The sequence below is a fragment of the Sardina pilchardus genome, chromosome 24 (assembly GCF_963854185.1).
Source record: "Sardina pilchardus chromosome 24, fSarPil1.1, whole genome shotgun sequence".
NCBI classification, from domain to species: Eukaryota; Metazoa; Chordata; class Actinopteri; order Clupeiformes; family Clupeidae; genus Sardina; species Sardina pilchardus.
Window position 1 is genome coordinate 7,685,577 of NC_085017.1, and position 24,016 is coordinate 7,709,592.

The window sequence follows — 24,016 nt, forward strand, 5'->3', positions numbered from 1 at the left end:
AGCAGGGATAGGCAGTTTTGATGATAGGGAGGGCTTTACATTATTTTGTCGCTGTCAGAGGACCAGATGTGACCGCACACCCACCAGTGTGACGAACTAGGGCATGAAACAGGGCAGGGGAGTATATTGTAGTAACATGTGTGTCTTTAGTTATAAAATATCAAGCATTCATTCTATTGTAAACCACTAATAGTTTGCATGCTCAATAACGCATTCACGGTGATAAAGCATGACTCATCTCAAAGCATCACATGCCGAATCGGTGCCTTTGTGACCCCAAAAAAGTAATCAGTTCTATTGCTTTAACAATAAATAGGCCTACATGTAAAAACCTAACGTTACTATAGATTGTAGGCCTATGCATATAATACCAAGTAAAGCAAAACATGAGTTTAACTAATTAAAATCACATATGCTATGGCCGGGTATGGATTTTGAGGGATTTCTGGCCTGTCCCACGCTAGATTTGTATTTTTCAACAGCACTTCTCAGTTGTAAAATGTTGGTAAAATGATTTTTTCACAGTTTTATATTGTTATAAATTCAATCTCATTGTTAAGCAATGATTTTGCATAAATATATGTTTTCTTAGAAATTATCAGTAATTTATCATTGTCCTAAATTTCATCTCAGTCCTATTACTTTCATCAAAACACTCTATAAAATAGTGGTAATTAAAACATAATTTCAAGTCAGGTACATTATTTAGAAGCAGCAGATTCCACAGTGCAAGAAAGGGTAAGTTTCTCTCTTCTTAAATGTCCTATTTTCATGTTTTAACAGGGTTGTGAGAGAGGGACAAGCATACAACATCAGTCCTGTTACCAATTTTTAAGGCGTATATAAACAAGTATTTATGAATTCTTATATTACCAATATCTAGAAGCAATAACCTTTCAGATTACATACCATGTGCCTTTCTAACCTTGACCTGTTAGCTAGAAATGAGTATATTAGCATGAAATCATCAGTCCTGTTACTATTGCGCAATATTCTTATGTATGAAGTTAAATTAAGAAAAACATTTCAGATTACATACCATGTGCCTTTCTAACCTTGTTTAATTTGATTTGTGGTTTAGTAAATGTGAGCCCACCTCGGAATTGACCAGTCCCCATCCCCAGGTAGTTAGACTGGACCTTCAACCAGCAAGCCCTGACTCCTGCTTTTTACAAGTCAATACTGTCTCTGTGCCCGTCTCTCTCTGTCCCTGTTTGTATCTCTGTTTTCAGTCAATTTCCTGTCCCAGTCACCATTCCTGTTACTGTCGAAGTCACTGTCTCCATTACTGTCCCTGTTACTGTGTTTTTGTTCCCACCACTTCCCTTGCTCCTTAACTCGTGTCTGAGTCTGTTTCTGAATCTGTCATGTCTGAATAAGAATTGTTGCATCCAAGTCTGTTGTTTGAATGTGAGTCTGCGCTGCTGTATGAGTAGCCGGCTTCACACCGTCGGGCCAGCTTGGGCCGGGCTAACTTCGGGCCAAACTGGTGCTAATAGCCCGGGTCCACAAGCCTCACCTTTGTGTTCAGACTGTCAGGCCATTAGCCTCTCCGCATTACATCTCGGCACGCCCTCGCTTGTGAAAACGTCACCATTACCACCCATTTCAAGCAGGATAAGCAGAAAGTCCCGTATCTCTGTCCTATGCTGTGCAGTCAATCACCATTTAGGCTATTGTCCGTTAGTGTCACTTATTCATTTCTACAGCCTACTAATTAGAGGGAACCCAGGGACATCCCTTAGAACCAATAGGACACACAGCTTCGTTGGTGAGGAGGCAGAGATGTGGTTTCCCATTACATATATTTTTATTACATAACGGCTAGACAACATGTACACAGACATACAGAAATCAGGACACTAATCAGGCTGTGACTGTAACCCTGCTAACGGGCGCTGTACCGCAAAAGGGCAATCCAAAGTGCTTCACATAGGCACGACCACAAGGTGGACTAACAGTAGTGCTAGCTACATTCAACACAGCACACGAAAAGGGGAGTGGCGGACACCACACTGAGCTCCCCCAAACAAACAGCCCAATATAGCCTAATTATCACACATATACAAGGACAAAACTAAATACTACACAGGCCATTGGCAAATGGCAAACAAAAGACAAACCTACACTTACACCTATACATACATACATACACACACGCACACGCACACACACACACACACACACACACACAGGAATGCCATCAGCAGACGACAACGGGGCCAAACAGGAAGCTGGAGCCACCCGAACAGACTTCACTGGCTGCCGCTGGGATGTCGCCGGGAGTGTGGAGAGCACAGGACAGCACATGCAACATGTGTGCGCACACCTATGGCGCACACGCACAAACACACAGTGTTGATAAAAAGCGCAGAAACAGAGCAGCCTCGCTTGTCGGCTTCCATCCGAGCTCAGGCCACTTTGGTCAACATTGAGTACAAATGGCGAGGGAGCAGACACCATGGGGCAAGGTGCTTCCAGCAGTCCTTGACGGACCAGAGCAGATCCAGTGCACAGGGCGAGTGAATCTAAACGCTGGCTTGCTGCAAAACAGCCATAGTGCTGACCAAATGCTAGGGACAGAGCCCATGGAGCTGGGGTGAGAGCCATCCGGGGATCATCACGCATGCAACAGACCCTTTCCAACACGGCCGCCCTAGTGGTCTGTAGCGGTAGAACCACGCTTGCAATTTCAGTAGCCCTGGGGCACGCACCCATGGTCTACTCCAGGAAGTGTCATGTGAAGTCTCATGAAAAGGCACGGCTGACTGACGTTTTGTAAAATATACACGCTAAAGCTGTAGGGGGAGCTCTGCAGAGAAATATGCTAGCATAAAACGAGCGAAAACGAAAAGCGAAACCGGCGATGAAATCACCAATCCTGCAGTTTCCCTTGAACACTGTAATTTGCAGACTTTGATGCCCAAAAGAGTAGGTTTGAACTGCTCATTAATCCGTTTGCAGTAGAATCCCAAACATTGATGAATTGTGTAAAGATGACATGTCAAGTCAGGCAGGGAACATCACGTTGCAGTGAACTAAGCTTTAATGTAGCACACATGTGACGGGTCACTCCATTCTACTGTTTGCTTCTTACACACCACGGACAACCGCTTGGATCAGGTTTTTCTTTATTGCTGCAATAAAATATGACAGTGTGGATTTGGGTTCGCTGTACATAGAGTAGATCTCGGGACAACAATCCATTATCTATTAATCTCAGTCTGGGTAAATATTTGTACTAGTTACAAATGTGTAATACTGTTAATCAGTCGAATAATGCAATAACATAAATGCATAACTTGTATGTATGTGAAACAAAATAAATCTGTGTGTGATCGTATAGTGGTTAATTTCTAGAATATCTGCTTAGTACAATCTCTACACATAGCATACAATACATTTCAGCATTACAATAGGGAAATGACTTGATCCATTTTACATTATATTGAAATAACACAATAAGGAACGAATATCATCACTAACTCAGCACAAGTGTTGCAAACGCAGCACTCGAGCACATGTGGCTAATCTCCAGACTACCACGCTGGTCTGCAAGATAGCTAAACGTGCACAGGCTGCTTATCTAAATATAGGAAACGTATAAAGCAGATTGCGCATATAAAACAACATGACGGTAAAACCATTTACACAAAAACAAGGATATTTCAAAATATTAACTGCAATAAAATATGACAGTGTGGATTTGGGTTCGCTGTACATAGAGTAGATCTCGGGACAACAATCTGGATAACATGCAACGCAAGTGAACATTAGCACGCTAGTTCACATAGAAATGCTTTGTTGCAAGTCTCTAAAACGTCACTTTACAAAAGCTAGGTCAAAAACTAAACTCAAAATAGTTAACTGAAATCATAATAAGTAGGCCTACATTGCATGACAAAATACGAGGCATATGTACTTAAAATTACAAGAAAACATTGTTTATCCCGGACCTCCCAAGTTGCTTGACTTAGGCCTACCCATTATCTATTAATCTCAGTCTGGGTAAAAGCAACGCGATTACGCAAACCCCACTGTCACATCGAATGTACTTGCCGCTAGATGGCGCAGTTGCATCATTTTTAATAGTTTAACTAGCCAACTCTTTTTACTCCGTTACACACAGGTAGATTAACTTTATGGACTTTCCTCCAGGTAATGCTTGGACTGTTAGTAGTTGGATTTTCATTGAAGAAAATTAGTGTCTTGTTGGCCTGTCAAAACAAATCTATGGATTTTCTGGAAAAGTTGTAACAAGTGTAAAAGTCATAAGAAATAAAGTGCTTTTTATTGGCCTATTGGCAGGCCTAACAGAACAGCAAATAGGCCATAGTTTTAGGCCACTTTCAGATTCAATATGTGTAAAACTGAAGTTCTTGAATTGAAATAAATATTGAATATGTCCGGCCCCTGGATTTGCTCCTTTGTGCAAGACGGAACAGTAGGAGCCCTGCTAGAGCCCTACAGAATGACCTCCAGCCGGTGTGAATGTCTCAGACCACTCTGTCCTGTTTTGGAGGTCGTCTCATACTTTTCTAAAACGGTTACTACGTCGATCTAGCAAGATTTCATGAAACGAAGGCACAGCAACGACAATGTAACGATGTATCCATAGATCTTTCTTCCGCCAAGAAATATATTCCCTCCTTATGAATGGTTGCCATGCAACAACAAGACGCAGCCACTGCTAGTTTTGTGCTAACGCATTAGGCCGAAATGCGGTCAAGGTGTGAGTTTATCATGATATTTACAACGGCATCGAACGCAATTCAGCCAATCACAATCAAGGACCGGAACTATCCGTTTTAGAATTGGCCCTCTAGTACGCCTGTAGTAAATTTCGTTGATATCAAAGCAGGTGAATCTGATTCACAACCACCTCTGTTACATAACTAGCCAGGAATAATGTCACACATCTTAAACATTTTAAATGCATACTTTCACAAACAAATCGTAAATCCAAAATCCATGCTACCCAATACCTGCACCAACAGTAGGCCTACAGTGAAATGACTCGTAAACTAACTTCATGGACAAGTGAAAAAGAAGCATTCTACCCAAATCAAGTTTTTTTTATAACTTGTGATCATTCAAGAACATTTTGGACAATAGCTTGAAGGGTGCATTCTTAATCTTCATCCTAGAAATAGAAAGACAGAGTTCTTATTTTAAAATCACAGTCGGTGGTAGTGTAGGCCTATTGGTTAATGAGATATAGGCTATTCAACATAAAGGTTACTGCCCCCATGCAGGGGTAGACATGCTAACAGCACACAGTGGGGGAGTCAATGGGAGAAATCATTTGGTAATTGAGCTCGTCTCTGAACAAAATGGTTTCAAGGAATTGTGTTCACATAATTGTCCAATGTATGGTATCAACTTAATTCACCCTCGATGTCTCCATATTGTCGACAAAATTCTCTTGTAGCTAACATTCTTTGTAACTTCACTTTATATTGGCCTCGTTTCCCAAACACGTTAAGAAGCTCTTAACGCCAAGATTTTCTTTGGAGCGCTCTTAAGAACGCTGTGAAAGAAAAACGTGTTTCCCGAAGTCGCTCTTAGCTTAAGAAGATCTTTCACTAAGAAGGAAACGTAAGATCGAGCTGACCCACTCTTAACAGCCTTCTTAGCGATCAAATGCTCAGTGATCATAGCCTGCCGCTAGGGGCACCTAGATTTCTGGCTTTAATGATCAAGCTGCGTCAGGGAAATGTAGGCTATACTCCACTTTTTTAAACAATAAAACAATTTTCAATGTTGCAATGCACTCGTGGCTGTGGACCACTGGCGCAAGAAACATAGACTTAAAAAAAATAATATTGAATTACACGTTGTCAACATATCTGCATATGAGTTTATAATACTTCACATACAAAAAACATATATGAGTTTATAATACTTACAAAAACATACAATACTTCACATACAAAAAACATCAACAACCCTGTGACATTCCACGGATATCAAGGAAACAGATGTAATTGAACTAAGAACCTAATCCAATGAGGCTTCACCTGCTACAGTAGCCTACTCTAGGCGTTGCCAAAGTCTGCGATGTAAAAGTCCGGTTTACATTCATGCATATGCACCCCACTCGCAGGCCACATGGGCTGGAGGGTTACATCTTCTCGGATATTAATAAAGTAGACTAGCCTACATCACATGCCTACTACCACACTATCTATAAGACAGATGGGATGCGTCTTGCATGAGTTAATATATGAATGGCCTGAGCTAATAAAAAATAGACCTAGGCTATATTGATAATCACCCTGTTTTATCAGTTAGTTTGAGTTTTTTGGCAGACGCAAGGAGCTGCGACCGCACGGCCCAGGCTGCAGAAGGGCGCAGCAAATTATCTTCAGAAACAATATTTTTAAGCTCACGATATTCACACCGGCCCAAAATAACGGCCCACCGGTAATCCTCCCGAATCTCCCGATTAGCCACCCGGGCCTGCACACACACACACACACACAAACACGCACGCACACACGATACATGCGTAGCCTAATTGCACCTGTAGGGGGAACACGGGGCACTGTGTGACTTGTGCGCTTATAAAGGGGTGGGTGATCGATTTGCCTGGCATCGATTGATTCAGTTTCAGCACCACCGAGGTGAACAGCTCTCGTTAAGAGCTTCTTTCGAAGCTTCTTTGGTTTGATCTTAAGGTTCTCCTAAGAAGGCAGTTAAGAACGCTTTTGGGAAACACCCGTATCTTAGCGCTCCTTCTTAGCGATTCCTTCTTTGGAGCCTTCTTAAGTCCTTAAAGCCTACCTTACATTGCCAGACTTTGCAAAGATTTGGAAAAGATTTTTGAAAGACTACAGTCTCAGACCCTCTCACATCTAAAGACAATTCATTGAGGTTTTAGTCACAGACTAGTCACAGGCCAGTCTCAGATTAGGATTTTGCAAAGACTGTGGTCACTATTTACAAGACTGCTGCTAGATTCCTTCAAATTATTTCCATCGTGCACTAGGCTATACGTCATCATCAACAGGAACTTACATGATAGGCTACTCATATCAAAGTAATTTTTTCGCGTTTCTGCAGCATTGTTTGATAGTGTGACATCACTAACAGATATAGAGTTGTTCTGTCACGTAGAATAGCCGACTAATAAATTATAAGAAATGAAATAACAAATAATCATACAGGCTACAGCTGTCGCCTATTTTGCCCCTTCCGTTTTCGTGTTCGTCGACCGAGGTCACTATTGGTTTTTAATGTTCACGTCACTATTTGCATGAGCCACGACTGAAAAGACTTACGATAATATCAAACATGTTTGATATTGTCGTAACGGCAAAACTAGAAAAAGACTGTCTCCGACGGACTTAAAACCGCTAAGATTGGCACCTTACACTTAACGATTTAGATGACGGGAGCGCGCCGAGATTCTAGTACAACTGGCAAGATTTGCGCCTGATTTTGGAAAAGTAGTCGGCGACTGTTAAAACAGACCAAAATCGTGCAATGTAAGCCAGCCTTAAGAAAGATCGCGTTTGGGAAACGCGGCCATTGTTAGTAGGCTAAAACATAATCAACTAGTAGCCTACGCATTAATTGTTCAAACTATTCATATGGACAATCATGTGAGAATAAATTGAAGTGCAACTTATGAGTAGGCCCTATGTGGTGTTATACCAAAAGGTTTAACCTGCTAAACCAAGTTAAACAGTCTGGCCATTGAAAAAGAGTTCTGGCAGTGTAGCTGGAATTTCCAAAATTAACTTAATGCTACCCTTAACCAAGGTTGCTAGGTGACGGGTACACTGGTGAATCTCACTGCTCTGTATTCGTCTACGTTAGCAACACTGGTAACACTTTACTTGAAGGCATCTACATAAGAGTGAAGTATCTTTGGTGACGTGACACTGTCATGAACACTTGACCCTGTCACACATGAACCCAAACCTTAACCTAACATGACAAAAACTGAAAGACACTTAATGACAGAAATTTTATGTCATAAACATATTTGACTTGTTTATAATGTTTTTGTTCACGACTGTGTTGTAGTAGACATATTTTATCATTTGCTTTAGTCATGACCACCATCCTTTGAAAATATGTAGATTACTTTCACTGACTGCTTATACTATATATTGTAGCGTTTTGCAATATAGAGCGGGAATGATTTCTTCAGAGTGTTTTTATTAGGTCTCCTTTACACTGAATACACACACATAGGGACAGACCCGGCCCTAATGCCCCAGGACTGTACCTCTGTATAAGGCTGTGCTAGAAGCACACACCAGTAATAAGCACTCTAGTGACTACAGAACACAGCCACAACATTCAAGATAATGCATTACCGTAAACAACATTGTAGTACTCAACAGTTATCAACATTAACATTCACATATGCTTCGCACAGCATTGTGGGAACTCATAACTAGGGACTGCCTATGCTGGCACGCTACATAGCCCCCACTAAGGCTGGTCAGTGTCCTCATCAACCCAAGCCTTCAACACAAAATCCTGCAGGCGTGCCGGCACCCGGTGTGGCCGCTGTGAGCGCCCAGCTGATGCTGCTGGTGGAGACGGCGCAGGTGTTGGGATAGTGGCCGCTGCCTCGCAGTCATTTTGCACCTCAGCTTGTGCTTGTGGCCGGTATGGGGCCAGCCGGTCCCGATGGAGAGCCACAGACCTCCGACGCCCCACTATCTGGACTCGGTAGACCACGTCTGACAGTCTCTCCAATACACCACACGGTCCTACCCACTGGCTTGACAGCTTAGGGGATATGCCCTTTTTCCTGTCTGGGCAGAATACCCAGACCTGGTCACCGGCCTGGAACTCCTGGCCGCAGCAACGTGTGTCATAAGCCCGCTTTTGCTTCATGCCAGCAGCACCCATGGCTCGTCTGGCCATCTCGTGCACCTCTCTCAGCCTCTCGCGCAATTGTCTGTAATAGTCCATACCAGGCTTGCCTCCAATTTCGGGCTCGGGGGGTGCACCGAACACCAAGTCAATGGGTGTGCGCAACTCCCGTCCAAACATTAGGGCTGCGGGAGTACACTTAGTTGATTCCTGTACCGCAGTCCGGTATGCCCAAAGGACCAGGGGCAAATGACGGTCCCAGTCCTGCTGCCGGCGGTCTGTCAAGATGGCCAACTGTACGGCAAGTGTCCGAAAGGTAACACTCGGAACTGCCATAACCCCTGGCCTATCGTAAACGCAGTCTTAGGGCGGGCTTCAGGGGCGAGTTCAATCTGCCAATACCCGCTACGTAGGTCAAGCGAACTAAACCAGCTGGAGCCCGAGATACTATCCAAAGCGTCATCGATGCGAGGCAGGGGATATGAGTCTTTTTTTGTTACCTGATAGCCTCCATGCAGCGAGAATTGTGACGTATTTCCTACTGTATTTCCTACTACGCCCCCATCTTCCGGTTAATTTCCTTATTTACATACCGCTGCCCTCATCAGCCGAGCGATGTCTAGCTCTTCCACCAGCACGGTCTGGCCAATCCAAACTTTTCTCACCTGTCATCCTTCGTTGGTGAACACACTACCTGTTCCGATTAGAGTTGGGACATCCCTCGCCATCTTAAATAACTGTCTGAAAACACAGCTGTTCAGAGAACATCCCCTATAGCACTAGGCTAGGCTACTACAGACACTCGTTGATGCACTCATTGTGATTTTTTATAATATATATTTTTTTTAATTATTGTTAAAATTGGCCTTACAATCTTTAAATGTTTTAATCATGTTTGCATGTCACTTTGATTAAAAAGCGTCAGCCAAATGTAATGTAATGTACATCTGACGCTAACCCACGCGATAATAATATGAGTAGCCTACGGCGCCAAACAGCGACAAACATTTCTGGTTCTTTACAAGGCTAGTGTTTCTAGTTTTTGCCAGCTTAAGAATGGAAAAGGTTTTCCGGTATCAAAAGTTAATGCGACCCAGTTCACAACATTGCTGTGTGCCGTTGTGTGTTGTGTCGGCAAGGTACAACTCGGCTGTAAGCTTTCATTCATTTCCAGTGGAAGAAGGTCTTAGGAAAAAGTGGATCGTTCAGATCAGGAGGGATGACTTCCAAGTAACAAAAAACACAAAAGTGTGTAGCGTTCATTTCAGAGCGGATGACTTTATGGAAGGGACTCGTCTGAGATGTCTCAGAAAAGGTGTTTTCCCTACTCTGTTTGAGTGGAACCACTTCCAGGAGCAGCCGCCGAGGCTGAGTGTTTGGGAACGTCGAGAGAGACCGCTGACCCCTGATCCTGACTCGGACGTAGACGAAGTTATGGACTTTGATGTGGAGAGGACTGGGCATGATTACTGTTCGGTACCCGAAGCTGCAGCTGTGGACATGGTGCTACATGAAAACTCGGAGTTAAAGAGTCAGGTTGAAGACCTACGGAAGCAATTGGCGCAGTCAAAGATCATACACCGCTTTGGTCTTCAGCGATTTGCTGGGTCCGATGACGACATACGCTTTTATACAAGGTAAGATAATGTGGTAAGCATTTGTTATAGTGTTGCATTGTCCTACTGCAAAGCTATGTGTAAGTCTTTTATGCCATGTAAGAAACCAGTGCATGTTTCTGTAACAGCTAGGGTTTCAGGCACTTTGAGGCAGTCAGCTTGAGATTTTTAAGTTTTTTATCTAACTAAAAGCATCTATGCAAAAAGTGGCACATATGGCTATATTCTAGAGGTCCTCCACAATAATTATGTGAGAGTAAAGTGGATGTAATGAAATTACTTTTTATTATAATTCTGTATAAACACAACTATTTAAAAACATATTTTCAAAGGTCAGAGGTCAAAGGTAAAAAACACACTATAATAAATATATTGAGCAAAGATTTTTGAAGTTTGAACCTGGAAAACAATGGTGTTGGCTCCATAAGTAACAAGAACATTCATAGGTGTTAAGTAGTTTTACAACAAATTGGGAAAAAGTCAGACTAAATGGGTCATTTAGTGAGTGGCTCTTTCAAATGCAAATTCAGGTGAATGGGCCTTTTGAATGGGCCTGTTGCAGGTGAGAGAACTGAAATCCTAGGAATTTATTTTATTGTTTTTACAAAGTGCCATTGATACATTCTCTTCTAAAACATATATATTTGGAAACTAGTTGATTAAAGGTTTCTAATGGTGTCACTTATATGTTTCTAAGACAAACATAGGCAGAGATTGAGAGGTGTGTTTGGAACAGTTTTTCAAATCCCCAGGGGGGGATTTAGACTACAGAGGGTTAATATAGGCCTACTGAATTGTGAAAAGTATTTGGTTATAAGTTATTCTTGTTAATTTAGTAAGGACCCCTTTTTCAGGTCTGTCTTAGCCTACCATAGTAACTGAAGGGTGCTACATTTCTTTCTTGACAGATTTGCAACATATAACCACCTGATGGCCTTCTGGAAGCTGATTGAGCCGGCAACTCACAGGATGATTCGGTCAAATTCCAAAGTTTTCAAGGAGCCTGGAAACACTCGGGCACTTCCTGCAGTCGATGAGCTCTTCATGTTCTTGGTATATCTCTCCTTAGGCCTCAAGCAAAAGGACCTTGGTCATCGTTTTCAAGTACATCAGACCACCGTAAGCCGCATCATAACAACTTGGGTCAACTTCCTGTACTTTGTCCTAGGGTCAGTGTGCATTTGGATGCCGAAAGAGCAAGTACGAGCCCATCTGCCAGAAGAATTTCATAAATTTCGAGACACACAAGTTATTCTAGACTGTACAGAGATCCGCTGCCAAACACCTTCCTCTTTGCTACTGCAAAGTGAGGTCTTTTCAAATTATAAGTCGCACTGCACCTTCAAAGCTTTAAACGGAATGGCACCTCATGGTGCAATAACATTTGTGAGTGCACTTTATGCAGGGTCTATTAGTGACCGGGAGCTGTTCAAACAGTCAGGGATCATTGACCTTCTTACCCCCGACATGGCCATCATGGTGGATAAGGGCTTCTTAATTGATAGACTAGTGCCATGCAAAATCCACCGACCTGTTTTCTTGACTAAGGGGAAACAAATGTCAGTTGATGAAGTGACACACACTCAGTCTGTGGCTAGGCTCAGGGTACATGTTGAGCGTCTTATCCGTCGAGTTAAGGAGCACAAGTTGTTTGACACAGTCATCCCCATGTCCATTTCTGGTAGCATAAACCAACTGTTCACAGTGGCATGTTTGCTTGTGAACTACCAATGTGGACCACTTGTTAAGGCATGGAGCCACTGAGTACACACTCTGTTCTGTGTTCATACCTCTAATCAACAGAAAGACAGTGATTCCTTACACACATTTTATTATAATTTCACACGATACACAACACAAAAAACTATAAGAATCTAAATATATGTATATACATGTGTTGTAATATAATGTAAATAATTCTGAATATTTCAATAATGCTGTATAAAGATATATATATATAGCCTATGTGTATTGTAATATATATATATATATATATATATATATAGTACTATTATAGGGATAGATGGGTATATTGTATATGAATGTATGTGTGTACACACACAAGTGTATATGTTCATATTGTTTACAAGAATGATACAATAAATGTAATTAAATGAAGCAACATCTGAAATGACTTATACATTCAAACACTTCTGTAGGTAGTGGTAAAAAAAAAACAGATCTCCTTGGTCCCTAATGGTGCTCATTACATCTAGATTTTTGTGTATGCGCTCAACAAGCATGTCCTCCTGCGCACATACCACAAAATCACACCACTCTAAACCTGTTAGGAGGATCTGACCTTGTACTTGCCAATAGTACTTGTGCTGCCTCCTAAGCTGCAAAGAACCTTCCGACATCTTCAGGTACGGACAGTCAACATAACTCTTGATGTTTGGGCATTTAATTTCCAGCAGACCGAATGGTGGGATTTCAGAAGGATCGAACACAACTCCATCAGGGGAGCATCCCAGCCATGGAGCATCAGGGTGTATAATGAACCCGCAGGGTGAATAGTTGACATTTTTTAAACTGCAGTACTCTTTCACAGCAACTGGCTCCATGTCAATTCCTCTCCTCATGTCCTTCGTCAAGACGGTCCCCCTCAAAATTCTGTGTGCCAGATTTTCAGCTGATGTATGACAGCGAACATGGCATGCCTCGTGAAAGCGTGTAGATGTAACTCGCATCTTTCTCAGTCGATGCCATTCCTGGCATGAGCTCTGCTCCCGTGTTGCAGCTTCAATCCTGTGGGCCATGTGGAATGACACTTGTAGCGATTTCATATGTACATGTTCCTCCTCTGACAACACATAGGCGCATGTGGTTGGCTCAAGCCTATAGCCTTGGATGGGAAGGGAAGGTTGGGCAGAGGAGTCTGGGATGTTGATGATTTCCCGCATTTCTGGTGGTTTTTGCTGAAATGCCAGCACACTCCCTGCCTGGACAGCCCCAAAAGCTGTCTGAACTAATGGGACTTCCGCTGATATGCCCATGGTGGTCACCAGAGGTGCAAGCAAATGGGGGAAGTCTTTATATGCTTCTGCAACTCTCAATGTGGCAAGATCTGGCATTTCCCCGTCAAGTGCTTTGTAGAGAGAACTTCTGAAAATGTTAAAGAGAAAAAATGAAAAAAAAAAAAACTGCAGCATGTACATATTAACCACATCAACACATAGCTTAAACTAAAGGTAATATGATCTCACCTCACACATACAGCCGTAGAATTTTGAGGTTTGCGGACCTCCATGTCTCCCACAGGACCTGGCCTAACACCCTGACAGCAATGACAGCAATGACATATTTTGACATGGCATCACAATAGCTACACGTGCATAGGTACAATTCACATGACCAACAGATGACTTACCATGGTCCTTGGCTTATGCCAGCTCTGCTCAGTTTCTGTGCAACTGTGCACTGGGGGTACAGCAGGGATGCCTAGTTGTGATAGGTGTGCTGTTTGATACAGTAGTGCAACCAAATGGTTGCATAAGGCACACCCCGCCACACATGAGCAGTGGGTGCTCACCAAAATGACAGGCTTTGAGTCTTTTAACACCATCTAGGAAGAAATTGAAGCTTAGATGAGAAACACCTCAACAAGAGATACATATATAAGCATTGTTTTGTAGATGAGAGCCACATAGGCCTACCCATTCACATCCACAAACAGTAGACTGTATCATATACATTTAGATAATGTTACTTATCAGCTGGGCAACTTATCAGCAGGCCTAACCATTACTGTACCCTAACATTGACCCTAGTCACCCTACTCTCAATTCGTGTGGCTTTTCATTTTTCCTCATCGATCTATGACAGACTGCCCTCACGCTGACCTCTCCTGTCAACTTGTTTTTCATCGACACTGTTAGGGAAAAAGATGAACATGCATTTTGAAACTGGGTTACACTCGTTCTTACACTGTGCTAGTTTGTCTGTTTTTGTTAATAGCAGTTTTCAGACAGATTTCAGACAGGAAATACACGTATGTCTAAAACGAAAACGGCTAAACAGTATCTTTAAACAAAATAGCGGACGTTAACAAGATTAGCTGCTAGTCACGTCAGTTTGTGTTTACATCAGCATGATAACGTTAGGTACTTACCTTCATAGTTGTCGATGTAACTGCTTATGTACATCTTAAATCCTTTTTCTCTCTTGCTGTTGGGAGCGGCACATGATTTGCTTATGAGTCGGTGTATGTCGTTTACTGTTATACGGGGTAAATCCTGAAGACAACGAGTGTAAAAAAGCGCCATGGCTGTCAGTGTCAGTCTCACTCGTCAGTGTCTCTCGGAGGCGGGCCGCGGGAGTCACGTCAGTGAAGCTAACAGGAAGTTGCTAGCATAGTAGTCTCGAACCCGGAATTGTGACGTGCATGGAGGCTATTGAGGCGCCTGTAGTCAACGCAGAATCGCCAAGAATTGTCTTTTTTTTCGAACGAGTACTGCAGGTGCCGCCCATGGGCTATTGCTCGGTTCAATCACACCCGACTCAGCCATCTCCTTTATCTTCTCCTCTGCTGCCGTTCTCTTGGCAAGCGGTAGTCGGCGGGGGCGAAGTCGAATGGGCCGGGCGTCTCCAGTGTCGATCTCGTGCTGAACCAAACTTGTGCGGGTGCAGTCCTCATCCCTCGCGGCGAAGATATCGGCATAACGTTCAAGTAGATCCCGTACCTGGTTGCGCTGGTGGTCCTCCAGCCCCTCAGAGCTGCGCAAGCACAAGTCCTCGATAGCCAGTCTCGTCTCTGCAGAGCGGGCAATGCCCCGGCTCGGTTGAGGTTGGCTAAAAGTCCCAGACGTTGTTGCGCTCGGGCCGGTTGAGATAGCACGCCACGCTGTTTGCTTTCGTTTTCGCCCTCGGTGACGTCTCTTTCTAGTGGGCGAAGCCTGTTTGGGTGAAAACTCGACAGGCGGACCTTGTTGAAAACTTCGAGTGAGAAGGGGAGTGGCCTCAGGCCCTTGAAGCGGGAAATGGTCAACCCGCTCCATTGCCACTGCAGTTGCCGTGCTGATTCTGCTGGCTTTCAGCTCCTTCTCTCCCGCCGTGTGGAGCATTACAGTGTCCGAGCCCAGGTGGAGCGTTGCTTGGGAGATATCCACCACGGCCCCCCATCTCTCCAAAAAATCCAGGCCAAGGATACACTCGTCTTGTATTCGGGCCAGCCAAAGCTGGTGGCGAACCATCCTCCCGTTAATGCACACATTCACCGCTTTCTTCCCATACAGTTCAGCCTGTTCGCCAGTGACGGTGGTGATACGTGTCTTCGTTTCCTCCCAACCTGGAGGTTTCGTGGTCGCAGTGTCTGGCAGAATGCCCGGTTTCACAAGCGATATGGTCGAGCCCGTGTCAATCAATGCGTGACTCCGGACCCCATCTAGCACACAGCTCACATACAGTCCTTTAGCCTGCCCCAACCGGCCAAGCCGTATATAGTCTTGATTTAGGGAGGTGGGCGATATTGAAGATGACATCCCCCCCGTCGTGTCATCCTCCTTTAGTTTGACTGCGGGACGGGCGGGCGAGGCGCAGGAGCAGGAGCAGGACAGTTCCTGGCAATGTGTCCCACCTCCCCACAACGATAACACCCGTCGTTCCTCGCCGCCCTCCTCGAGTCTCGTTGGCTGCGTCGTGGTCGGTTAGTCGTTGTGGTGGCTTGTCGTGTCATCTCCAGTTCTTCCTCCTCTTCTCTCACTTCCACTTGGCGTACCCGATGTTTCGGTTCGGTTGGGCACAAAATGTGCTCCACTCGCTCGGCCTCATCCAGTGCTGCGACCAGCGAGCTGGGGGTGGTCAGGCGGATGTGCTCCCTCAGCCGCTCCGGCTGCACTCCTCGCACGAATGCCTGCAGTGCCAACTCCTCCTGTTGGCTGGGGCTGAACGCCGGATAGCCTCGCCGTGCATACAGACGAAGGTCTGCTGCGAACGCGCCCAAACTTTCCTTCTCGCTCCTACGCCTGGAGGCCAGTTGGTCTCGGGCGTCATCTGTGAAGACTCGCCGGCCATATCTTCGCTGTAAGGCCGCTTCGATCCCGGGCCAACTAGCTTGTTCTTCAGGGGGAAGGTCCTCTAGCACCTGCAGGGCCTTTCCCTCCAGCGCCAACGCCACCTGGACACCAGTCTCCTCTGCTGACCAGCTGTTTAACCTGGCTGCCAGCCTAACTTGGATTAAGTACGTCTCCAGCGGACTGTCGCCGTTGTATCGTGGCAACTTCGTGCTGGGTCGGCGACTGATCTCCGTCGTTCTCGCGTTGGGCCGGTGCTCGATGTTCCCAAGGAGGGCGGGTTGTGGCCAGCGAGGCACTCCGCGAGGTTCTCCGTCAGTTTGGCTTGACGGTTCCAGAGGTGGCTGATGGAACTCTTCGCTGACACAGCGCGGCATGCTGGCTCCATCTGCCGGGCCCAGCAGATGGCCTTTAGGTTGGACCCTGTCGTACAACCGTCTCGGCAAGAGGCTCTTCAGGGTCGGGGTTTCGGGATGTCCAGTTGAAATGCCATCCATGACTGAAGGGGTCGACATCCCACTTCTGACACCAATGTAGCGTTTTGCAATATAGAGCGGGAATGATTTCTTCAGAGTGTTTTTATTAGGTCTCCTTTACACTGAATACACACACATAGGGACAGACCCGGCCCTAATGCCCCAGGACTGTACCTCTGTATAAGGCTGTGCTAGAAGCACACACCAGTAATAAGCACTCTAGTGACTACAGAACACAGCCACAACATTCAAGATAATGCATTACCGTAAACAACATTGTAGTACTCAACAGTTATCAACATTAACATTCACATATGCTTCGCACAGCATTGTGGGAACTCATAACTAGGGACTGCCTATGCTGGCACTCTACAATATATATAGCCCACCCTGCTTTTATTTTTTATTCCAATGCAACTTTAAACAGGTCTAAGGAGATTGTTGTTTTCATGTAGCCCTGGCAACTAGCCGGTCTGAATAATGTGCACATGAAATGAAACTTCACTCACCTCAACATGTCTTTTACAATCATCATGGGCAATACATGGGCCACTGTTACAAACTGTACAGCGTGCAAGACTGTTATGTTTTACTTTTATAAGACAGGGCAGACGCCAATCAGGATGCTTCATGAGACACACTCGCACAAAGACCTCTGAAGTTCGCCTACAAAAAAGCCACCATCTTTGCCCAAATAAGGAGATCCGGTATCTTGAGATTTTTTCTATGGGAAAATAACATGGGGATTTTCAATTATCGCACCTGTTAAACTCTCGCGGGGATGATGACATTGGAAATGCAGACGTTTTTCACTACATAGTTTTGTCCACAGCCGTCTAGTGGATACTGTGATCTTCGGTAGGTGAAGACGGCACACTTTGATCTTTGCTACCCCAGAGCTAACTTACCATGCAACTTGCCATAGGCAGTTAGCTTCAATTAACTCCCGGATCTCCTTATATGGGCAAAGATGGCAGCTTTGGATCCTTTTTGTAGGCGAACTCAAAGATCATTAAGGGGCGGAGCCCTACACAGATGCTGACGCAAATTGGAGCACAGACTGTGTTGTGTGTGCGCGATCTTGCCCACTCCCTCTAGATTCCGGGAGATTTTAAAGAGTCACTTCACCCCATAACTCCACCCACTTCACATTTCTGAAAACGGCTTTCAAAAGGGGCGAGACGTTCTGAAATTTGGAGAGAGAGTGCAGCACTGCTGCAACCAATCAACCATGGTGATTTCGTGTCAATCTGGGAATGAGTGCTGCAGACATGGCTTATCACAGGTAGGCTAATCAGGGCAGCAGGTGTTGGGGCGTTTCAGTCCTAATTTGTAACGACCCGGTGACGTAGTGTCGGACTAGAAGTGCAGGACAACGTCATCATTCCAATAGTATTTTGGACCAACATGCCATGGCATGTTTTCAAACGGTAGTATGCGCGAGAGAGCAATATCTCCAATACAAAATCAGACGAAATATTACGTTTGTCAAGAAACACGATTTTTGTCAATATTAACCCTGGTAATAGTACAGTTCACCACTTATGAGTATTTTCAATCAATCAACAGCTCAAAAAACCTATTTTAGGGTGCAGTGACCCTTTAATTAGTTTGCGGGCATCAGGGAGCCGCTATCAAAATGCGGGAGACTCCAGGAACTTCCGGGAGACTTGGGATGTCTGATTTGTTGATGAGGCCTTTCCTCTTGATACAATCAAGAGGGGGCGAGGCCATAAATGCAGAGAGCTCGTAGTTTTGAAACTGTTGTAAACACATAAATAAATCTTATAAATCTTACTGTGTTTTTCAGTCTTTAAACCTGCCTATGTCTGCTTGCATTGATTTTGTCTTACTCTTACAGTATGTAGACACCTTTAAGTAAATTGTAACCATTTTATGGGCCTTTTGTAATCAGCCAGGGTCTATTGGGCTGATGTCTGACAGATCTGAGACATCTGTTGCTAACGTTAACATTAACGTTGCAGTCTTGAGAAACTGCTGATGTGAAAGCAAGTGCCATGGTCAGAGGGGCCAGAGCCTACAGGCTTGATAACCAAATAGACGAGCTGTCCACTGAGCTGCTGCTATCTTTGTCTGTTGTTCTGTGAACAATAGTGCAGTCACAGAGCTTTGATCAAATCTGTAAAAATGTTTACCGTTCATGTTTTCAGCACTGTTGGTTGTTGGTTGATCCTTCAGGACTTCCTCTACCTGAAACAACAGGTACAAGATGGTATCTTTGCATAAGTTCTGAAAGTGCGGTAAGCTGCAATGTAATGTTACCAAAAAGTCATATTAACAGAATCAGCATTAACACCTTCCTTCACTGCAACATGAACGTGATAAATTAATTAAAAAATTGAACAAACAATAACTTACACAATGCAGGCACAACACAGAATTGATCATCACTACACGTCAGGAGATTACACTTTGTGTTTGTAAGACCGAGAAGAACATCTGACAACACTGCAAAGTCGGGCATTTTCTACAGCGGATGACTCATCGATAAAAATATTTGAATGTGTATAATTAAACAGCCACAGAGATCTAATCAAATCTGTAAAAAATGTCCGTACCATCTGCAGAAACATTTTCACCACTACTTCTGGAACATCCATCTGATGAATTACCTGAAAGAACAGTACAACTTTGTTGTAGCATAGGTTATAGGCCTTGTTCAGACAGCAGCTCAACTCCGTCCTCCCCACCGTCCTCTGTATGTGGTTTGAATCAGGGGTCAATTTTCCAAAAGCATAATTGCTACGATAGCAACTACCTTGGCAGTGTCGCTGACAAATATGAGTCTGTGGATTTGAGTTACACATGCACCCTTAATCTTCATTTTGTCACATATATCATGTTTTTAATTTGGGAAAACATAGCATATTTGCATATATAAGCATATTTGTTAGGTCTTACTAAAAATGTGACGGACATACGACATACAGAATATCGTAGTTCTGTATCGTTAATATTCTATGTAACGTGTGACTCAGATACTGTCAACTCACATTTGGCTGTAATGTAAGGCTTTAGTGCTGTAACATGCAATCTTACAAAAAAGTCATCTTACCAGAATCAGTGTATTCCTCCACTGCAACATGAAAGTGAGAAATGATTGAAAAACAAAACCTTACCAAATGTACAATAATGATACTCAAAGAATAATTAGAAGTAAATCATTTACATTTTCCATTTCCGTCCTGCAGTGTGGTTTCCAGCCCAATCACTGTTGATGCCTTGTCATCTTGTCCAGTGGACCCATTTACTTTGTAATAACATAACATAGCGTGAGGTAACATAGCAATAACATAACCAAAAGTAATGATAAACAAAGACTTAAAGCACCAAATTGTGTTACCTTGTCCATTGCGCAGCAAAGGTGTGTTCACGTGACCCATCACTGTTGCAACCTCCACTGGTGGGAATTTTTAAAAGATTCAGTATTCACAGTGCATACACACAAACTGTACAGACGATGCTGCAAGCACACACAGTATATCAGAGGTGTTATAAATAAAATATAAGGCAACTCTCATCACTGAAGCATTTTGATAATAGTGCTAAAACCAACTCATTTTGGTCGTTGCTATGGGTAATTATGTATGTGTTTATTTGCTATAGAACACGGAAGTGAGATCCAGTAATGACTTATAGGGAATATTGCCTTTTAATGTTCGCAAGCAAGTCCTTTGTGACCACATTCACGCTGTCTTTGTCTTCACGTCAATCACCATAGCAAAATGCAAAAAAATCTAAAAGTGATATTACCCAGGTCCGGATTTTTGACCGTCCGTTTCCCTGCAAAAAGGAAAGAACGGCAAAGACTCAAATAACCACTCCATCACTGAAAATATTATGAAAAATTCTGTTATTTTTCTTTCTGCCTAATGTTTTATATTATGTATATTTAACACTACATATCCCTACATCCCAAGTTCAGTAATGTGGAGAAGAACCTACCAAAAACGCCTCTTCTATAAGCAATGAATGCCAAGATCCCCAAGATTGTCGGCACTACCAGTCCCCCCACTACCGCTCCAAGAATGAAGAATAAGGCGGTATCACCACACATTTCTCCATCTGTAAAAAAGGATAAATATGTAAGGGATAATGGACGACACGCCGTTCGGTTATACAAAGTTAATGCACGTTCTAGATGGTGATTCGGCCCGTCGCGAAGCAGAGGGATGTTCCATCTAGAAAGGTGCATTAACTTTGTATAACCGAACGGTGTGAAGTCCATTAACCCGCTTATTCCACTGTTGCCACTTGCGTTGCCACTTCCTTCACTGTTGCCACTTGCTTCAAGTCTGATAGCCTACGCCCAACAAAATGGAGCTACCTCATAGCCGTGCGTATATCGAAAGTTAGTGCACGTTCCAAATAGCGCATCACAATAGGAAATTCAACCAAACAGTGGAACGAAGAACTTACAGGACTGTCAGAGCCAAGACAGTTCTAGCATTTCCTTCTCTGGAATTATCCACTACTGGCACTGCTTGTTGGCAGATATGAATATAAAATGCAATTCATTTGTTTATGTAATGGTAGAAAGCCAAACATATTAAAAGGATGCAAATCAGACAATGTAATCTTACCCAAGGTCCAAACTTTCATAATTGGTTCCTCCAGGCCTACGTGGTTCACCTCACATCTATAATCATCAATGTCAGACCTTTGGGTGTCCACAGTCAATTTGATCTGATGGGTTCCATCGCCATTGGGCAAGACATCCCTTAAATCACCTTTCTTTACAACCTTATTTCCTTTCAGGATGGTGATGTCGATTTCTTTGGGGTAGAAACCTGTGGCCATGCAGGTCAACTTGAGTGTATTTGAAGACTCGGCTGCTTTAGCAAAAAGACGAACCTTTGGTGGAGCTGATGCATCAGGAAAAAGTAATGCATGTTTATACATTTTGCTCAAGTTTAGTTTAGTAAACTATCACTGAACAAAAGTGCTTGATCTTATGTTAACAGTACTCACAAACTCTTGTTTGTTGTTCTAATTCTTTGTCCCCATATTCTCTGAATCTTTCCAGCCATTCCACACACTCCTTCTCCAGGTAGCCCTTGGTGTACTGATTGAGGATGGGAACCCCATCCCACTTCTGTTTTGTGGGCACAGCTTCAGTAACTGGGGCAACCCATTGCATTGATGCATCATCAAAGGAAAGGAAATCATGGCCATCATAGCTGTATGCATCAACACCGCGAACAAACTTGAATGAACCATCTACCATTTTGTCAATCTCACAGCCATGTTTCCACATAAGGACATGAATATCTGAGGAAAAGATAACAACAGGTCAGAATATAATAATAATAATTACTAATCAAGTTGTGTCTGTTGCGGACAACTATGCAGTCAGGATGTGTTGGGACTCACCAGAGTTATTCTGTCTCATGCGTTCCATCAGAATGTTCACATTGACTTTGAACCATTGCTCTTTGCTTTTACGTGACTGGGTGCCCTTTTCCCAGTAGTCCGCTGGAAGCCTTTCTTTCATCCAGTCCTGTTGAGGAATCTTGACTTGGTGTTTGCTGTCATAGTAATCAATCTTTCTGTTGTCCAGTAGGCCCATGGCAGTGAATTCAAAGATGCCTGGTGCATTGACAGCCTTTGACAGGGCTGTGTACACATAGTAGAGCGAGTGCCGTTGTGGGTCACTTTGTCCAGCTTTTCAGGAAAAATGGATTAGAAAAACATCAGTGTACAGTGAAGAGGCGTCTTTAAATAATGGAAAACAGCATAATAATGACACAAAACACAACACATACTGGATGACTAGATGTACCACATAGTGGTAGCCTACAAAATATGACCGCAGCTCAGTTCTGCACATTCTGTCCACAAAAATAAATGACGTTTGTCAACTTGTCCTATTTGTGCAATTTATGCATACTATATCTCCAACTATTGCAGCTCATGTATAGGCTAAATGAGTGTGTGAATGTGTGAGAACTACTGGCTGAGACTATGGGTGCCTCTCAACATGCCTCCTCGATCCTCGAGGGGTGTTCTCACTGATCTATAACTAACACTGGATAGACTTTGTCCAATCCCAATAGCCAGCTCGTGATTACGTGCTATTTATCCCCAGTTAACGTCCATAGAGATCATATAGGCCTATATCAGCTTATGGATAAAGAAATCCCCGGTTATTAATATCCCTGTCTACCATAGTATTCCGGTTACACGTTTGTCTGTGTTGTAGGCTATATCCTGATCAAAATCGGGATAGACCTCACAATCGGGATAGGCCTACTAAAATGATCAACTTGAGTCTATAGCTCATATGTTATCAAAGCTCCGGTTATGTCTAAATGAATAATAATAAACAACAACAACAAAAAACTGCGACACACGTTTGATTCAGTTACATTGACCTTACGCTTACCCAAACATATCGGTAGAATGGCACAGACCGTCAATAATTCCACAAAACGCATGTTCCAGCGTAACTTTGTAGGCTATAGCCTACTGAAAGCCGAAATTCTGTGAGTGTTTTTATCGGTTTATGTGTTAAAGGCAACACATTTCGACAGGTCGTGTTGGCGCTCCGTCAGTGCGTCAGTACAGCTAAATTCACGGAGCGCACTCTAGTGGCAACAAATTTCGGGTAAAAGAAATTGGTGGAACACGTCATACAATTAAATGGTGGTATGAGCATTCATTGAATGCATGCTTATGCGCGTTTGCGTGACAGAAACTGAAACTACACGATAACCTTGGTGGCAAAGTTCCGCTTCAACCTGTCGGAATAGTTAGGCTATTTAATTAGCATCCAGGGGGCACCCAGGTTGTGATCCTGGGACATCCTAGATTTTATTTTTGCATGACAACTTTTTACAGCAGCCCATGTCTGTAAAACCCCCTTTGCCCCCTGGGTATAGGCCTATTTCACATTTAATAGAACGTGGATTGTAGCAACTTCCATACTCAGAGAGACTGTGCAATACATTATTTAGCGTTGAGTATATTGTTTAGTCAAATTTGAATACTGTATAACATGGTCAGAACAGATTGTAGCCTTAGTCTTTCATTTGAAGATCTCCAGATTTACGCC

At 43.5% G+C, this 24,016-nt stretch overlaps 3 protein-coding genes across 6 annotated transcripts; 1 reads left to right on the plus strand and 2 right to left on the minus strand.

Moving 5' to 3' along the window:
* Nucleotides 1–3,114: 3,114 nt before the first annotated feature.
* On the minus strand, nucleotides 3,115–23,534 carry LOC134072440 (class I histocompatibility antigen, F10 alpha chain-like). 4 transcript variants are annotated; one of them, XR_009937162.1, is made up of 12 exons: nucleotides 23,348–23,534; nucleotides 22,336–22,626; nucleotides 21,934–22,233; nucleotides 21,546–21,827; nucleotides 20,908–21,027; nucleotides 20,716–20,745; nucleotides 20,306–20,362; nucleotides 20,132–20,212; nucleotides 20,018–20,038; nucleotides 19,575–19,658; nucleotides 19,098–19,152; nucleotides 3,115–5,143 (listed from the first exon to the last, which is right to left on the minus strand). XR_009937162.1 is itself a non-coding variant. In XM_062529137.1 (12 exons), the coding sequence occupies exons 1-11, from the start codon at nucleotides 23,397–23,399 to the stop codon at nucleotides 19,109–19,111; spliced, it is 1,332 nt and encodes a 443-aa protein (XP_062385121.1). In that variant the 5' UTR covers nucleotides 23,400–23,534; the 3' UTR covers nucleotides 3,115–5,143; nucleotides 19,098–19,108. The 4 variants fall into 4 exon arrangements, 2 of the variants coding, with proteins under 2 accessions (XP_062385121.1, XP_062385122.1); XM_062529137.1 differs by lacking the exon at nucleotides 19,575–19,658 and adding an exon at nucleotides 19,521–19,574; XR_009937163.1 differs by lacking the exon at nucleotides 3,115–5,143 and having other exon boundaries at nucleotides 19,521–19,658.
* Nucleotides 9,843–12,268, plus strand: LOC134073126 (uncharacterized). Its single transcript, XM_062530108.1, has 3 exons — nucleotides 9,843–10,475; nucleotides 11,363–11,826; nucleotides 12,258–12,268. The coding sequence occupies exons 1-3, from the start codon at nucleotides 9,895–9,897 to the stop codon at nucleotides 12,266–12,268; spliced, it is 1,056 nt and encodes a 351-aa protein (XP_062386092.1). The 5' UTR covers nucleotides 9,843–9,894.
* On the minus strand, nucleotides 12,469–14,439 carry LOC134072860 (uncharacterized). Its single transcript, XM_062529727.1, has 3 exons — nucleotides 13,825–14,439; nucleotides 13,661–13,731; nucleotides 12,469–13,559 (listed from the first exon to the last, which is right to left on the minus strand). The coding sequence occupies exons 1-3, from the start codon at nucleotides 14,017–14,019 to the stop codon at nucleotides 12,590–12,592; spliced, it is 1,236 nt and encodes a 411-aa protein (XP_062385711.1). The 5' UTR covers nucleotides 14,020–14,439; the 3' UTR covers nucleotides 12,469–12,589.
* Nucleotides 23,535–24,016: the final 482 nt, after the last annotated feature.

Bases quoted from the DNA above. Each gene is read 5' to 3' on its own strand.
- LOC134072440 (XM_062529137.1), bottom strand. From the start codon at position 23,399: ATGCGTTTTGTGGAATTATTGACGGTCTGTGCCATTCTACCGATATGT. The intron at 22,627-23,347 runs GTAAGCGTAAGG...TTTCCTGAAAAG, and splicing joins CATTCTACCGATATGTTTGG to CTGGACAAAGTGACCCACAA. The intron at 20,363-20,715 runs GTAATATCACTT...AATTCCCACCAG, and splicing joins GGTCAAAAATCCGGACCTGG to TGGAGGTTGCAACAGTGATG.
- LOC134072860 (XM_062529727.1), bottom strand. From the start codon at position 14,019: ATGGTGTTAAAAGACTCAAAGCCTGTCATTTTGGTGAGCACCCACTGC. The intron at 13,732-13,824 runs GTAAGTCATCTG...CATTGCTGTCAG, and splicing joins GGCATAAGCCAAGGACCATG to GGTGTTAGGCCAGGTCCTGT. The intron at 13,560-13,660 runs GTGAGATCATAT...TAACATTTTCAG, and splicing joins TCTACGGCTGTATGTGTGAG to AAGTTCTCTCTACAAAGCAC.
- LOC134073126 (XM_062530108.1), top strand. From the start codon at position 9,895: ATGGAAAAGGTTTTCCGGTATCAAAAGTTAATGCGACCCAGTTCACAA. The intron at 10,476-11,362 runs GTAAGATAATGT...CTTTCTTGACAG, and splicing joins GACATACGCTTTTATACAAG to ATTTGCAACATATAACCACC.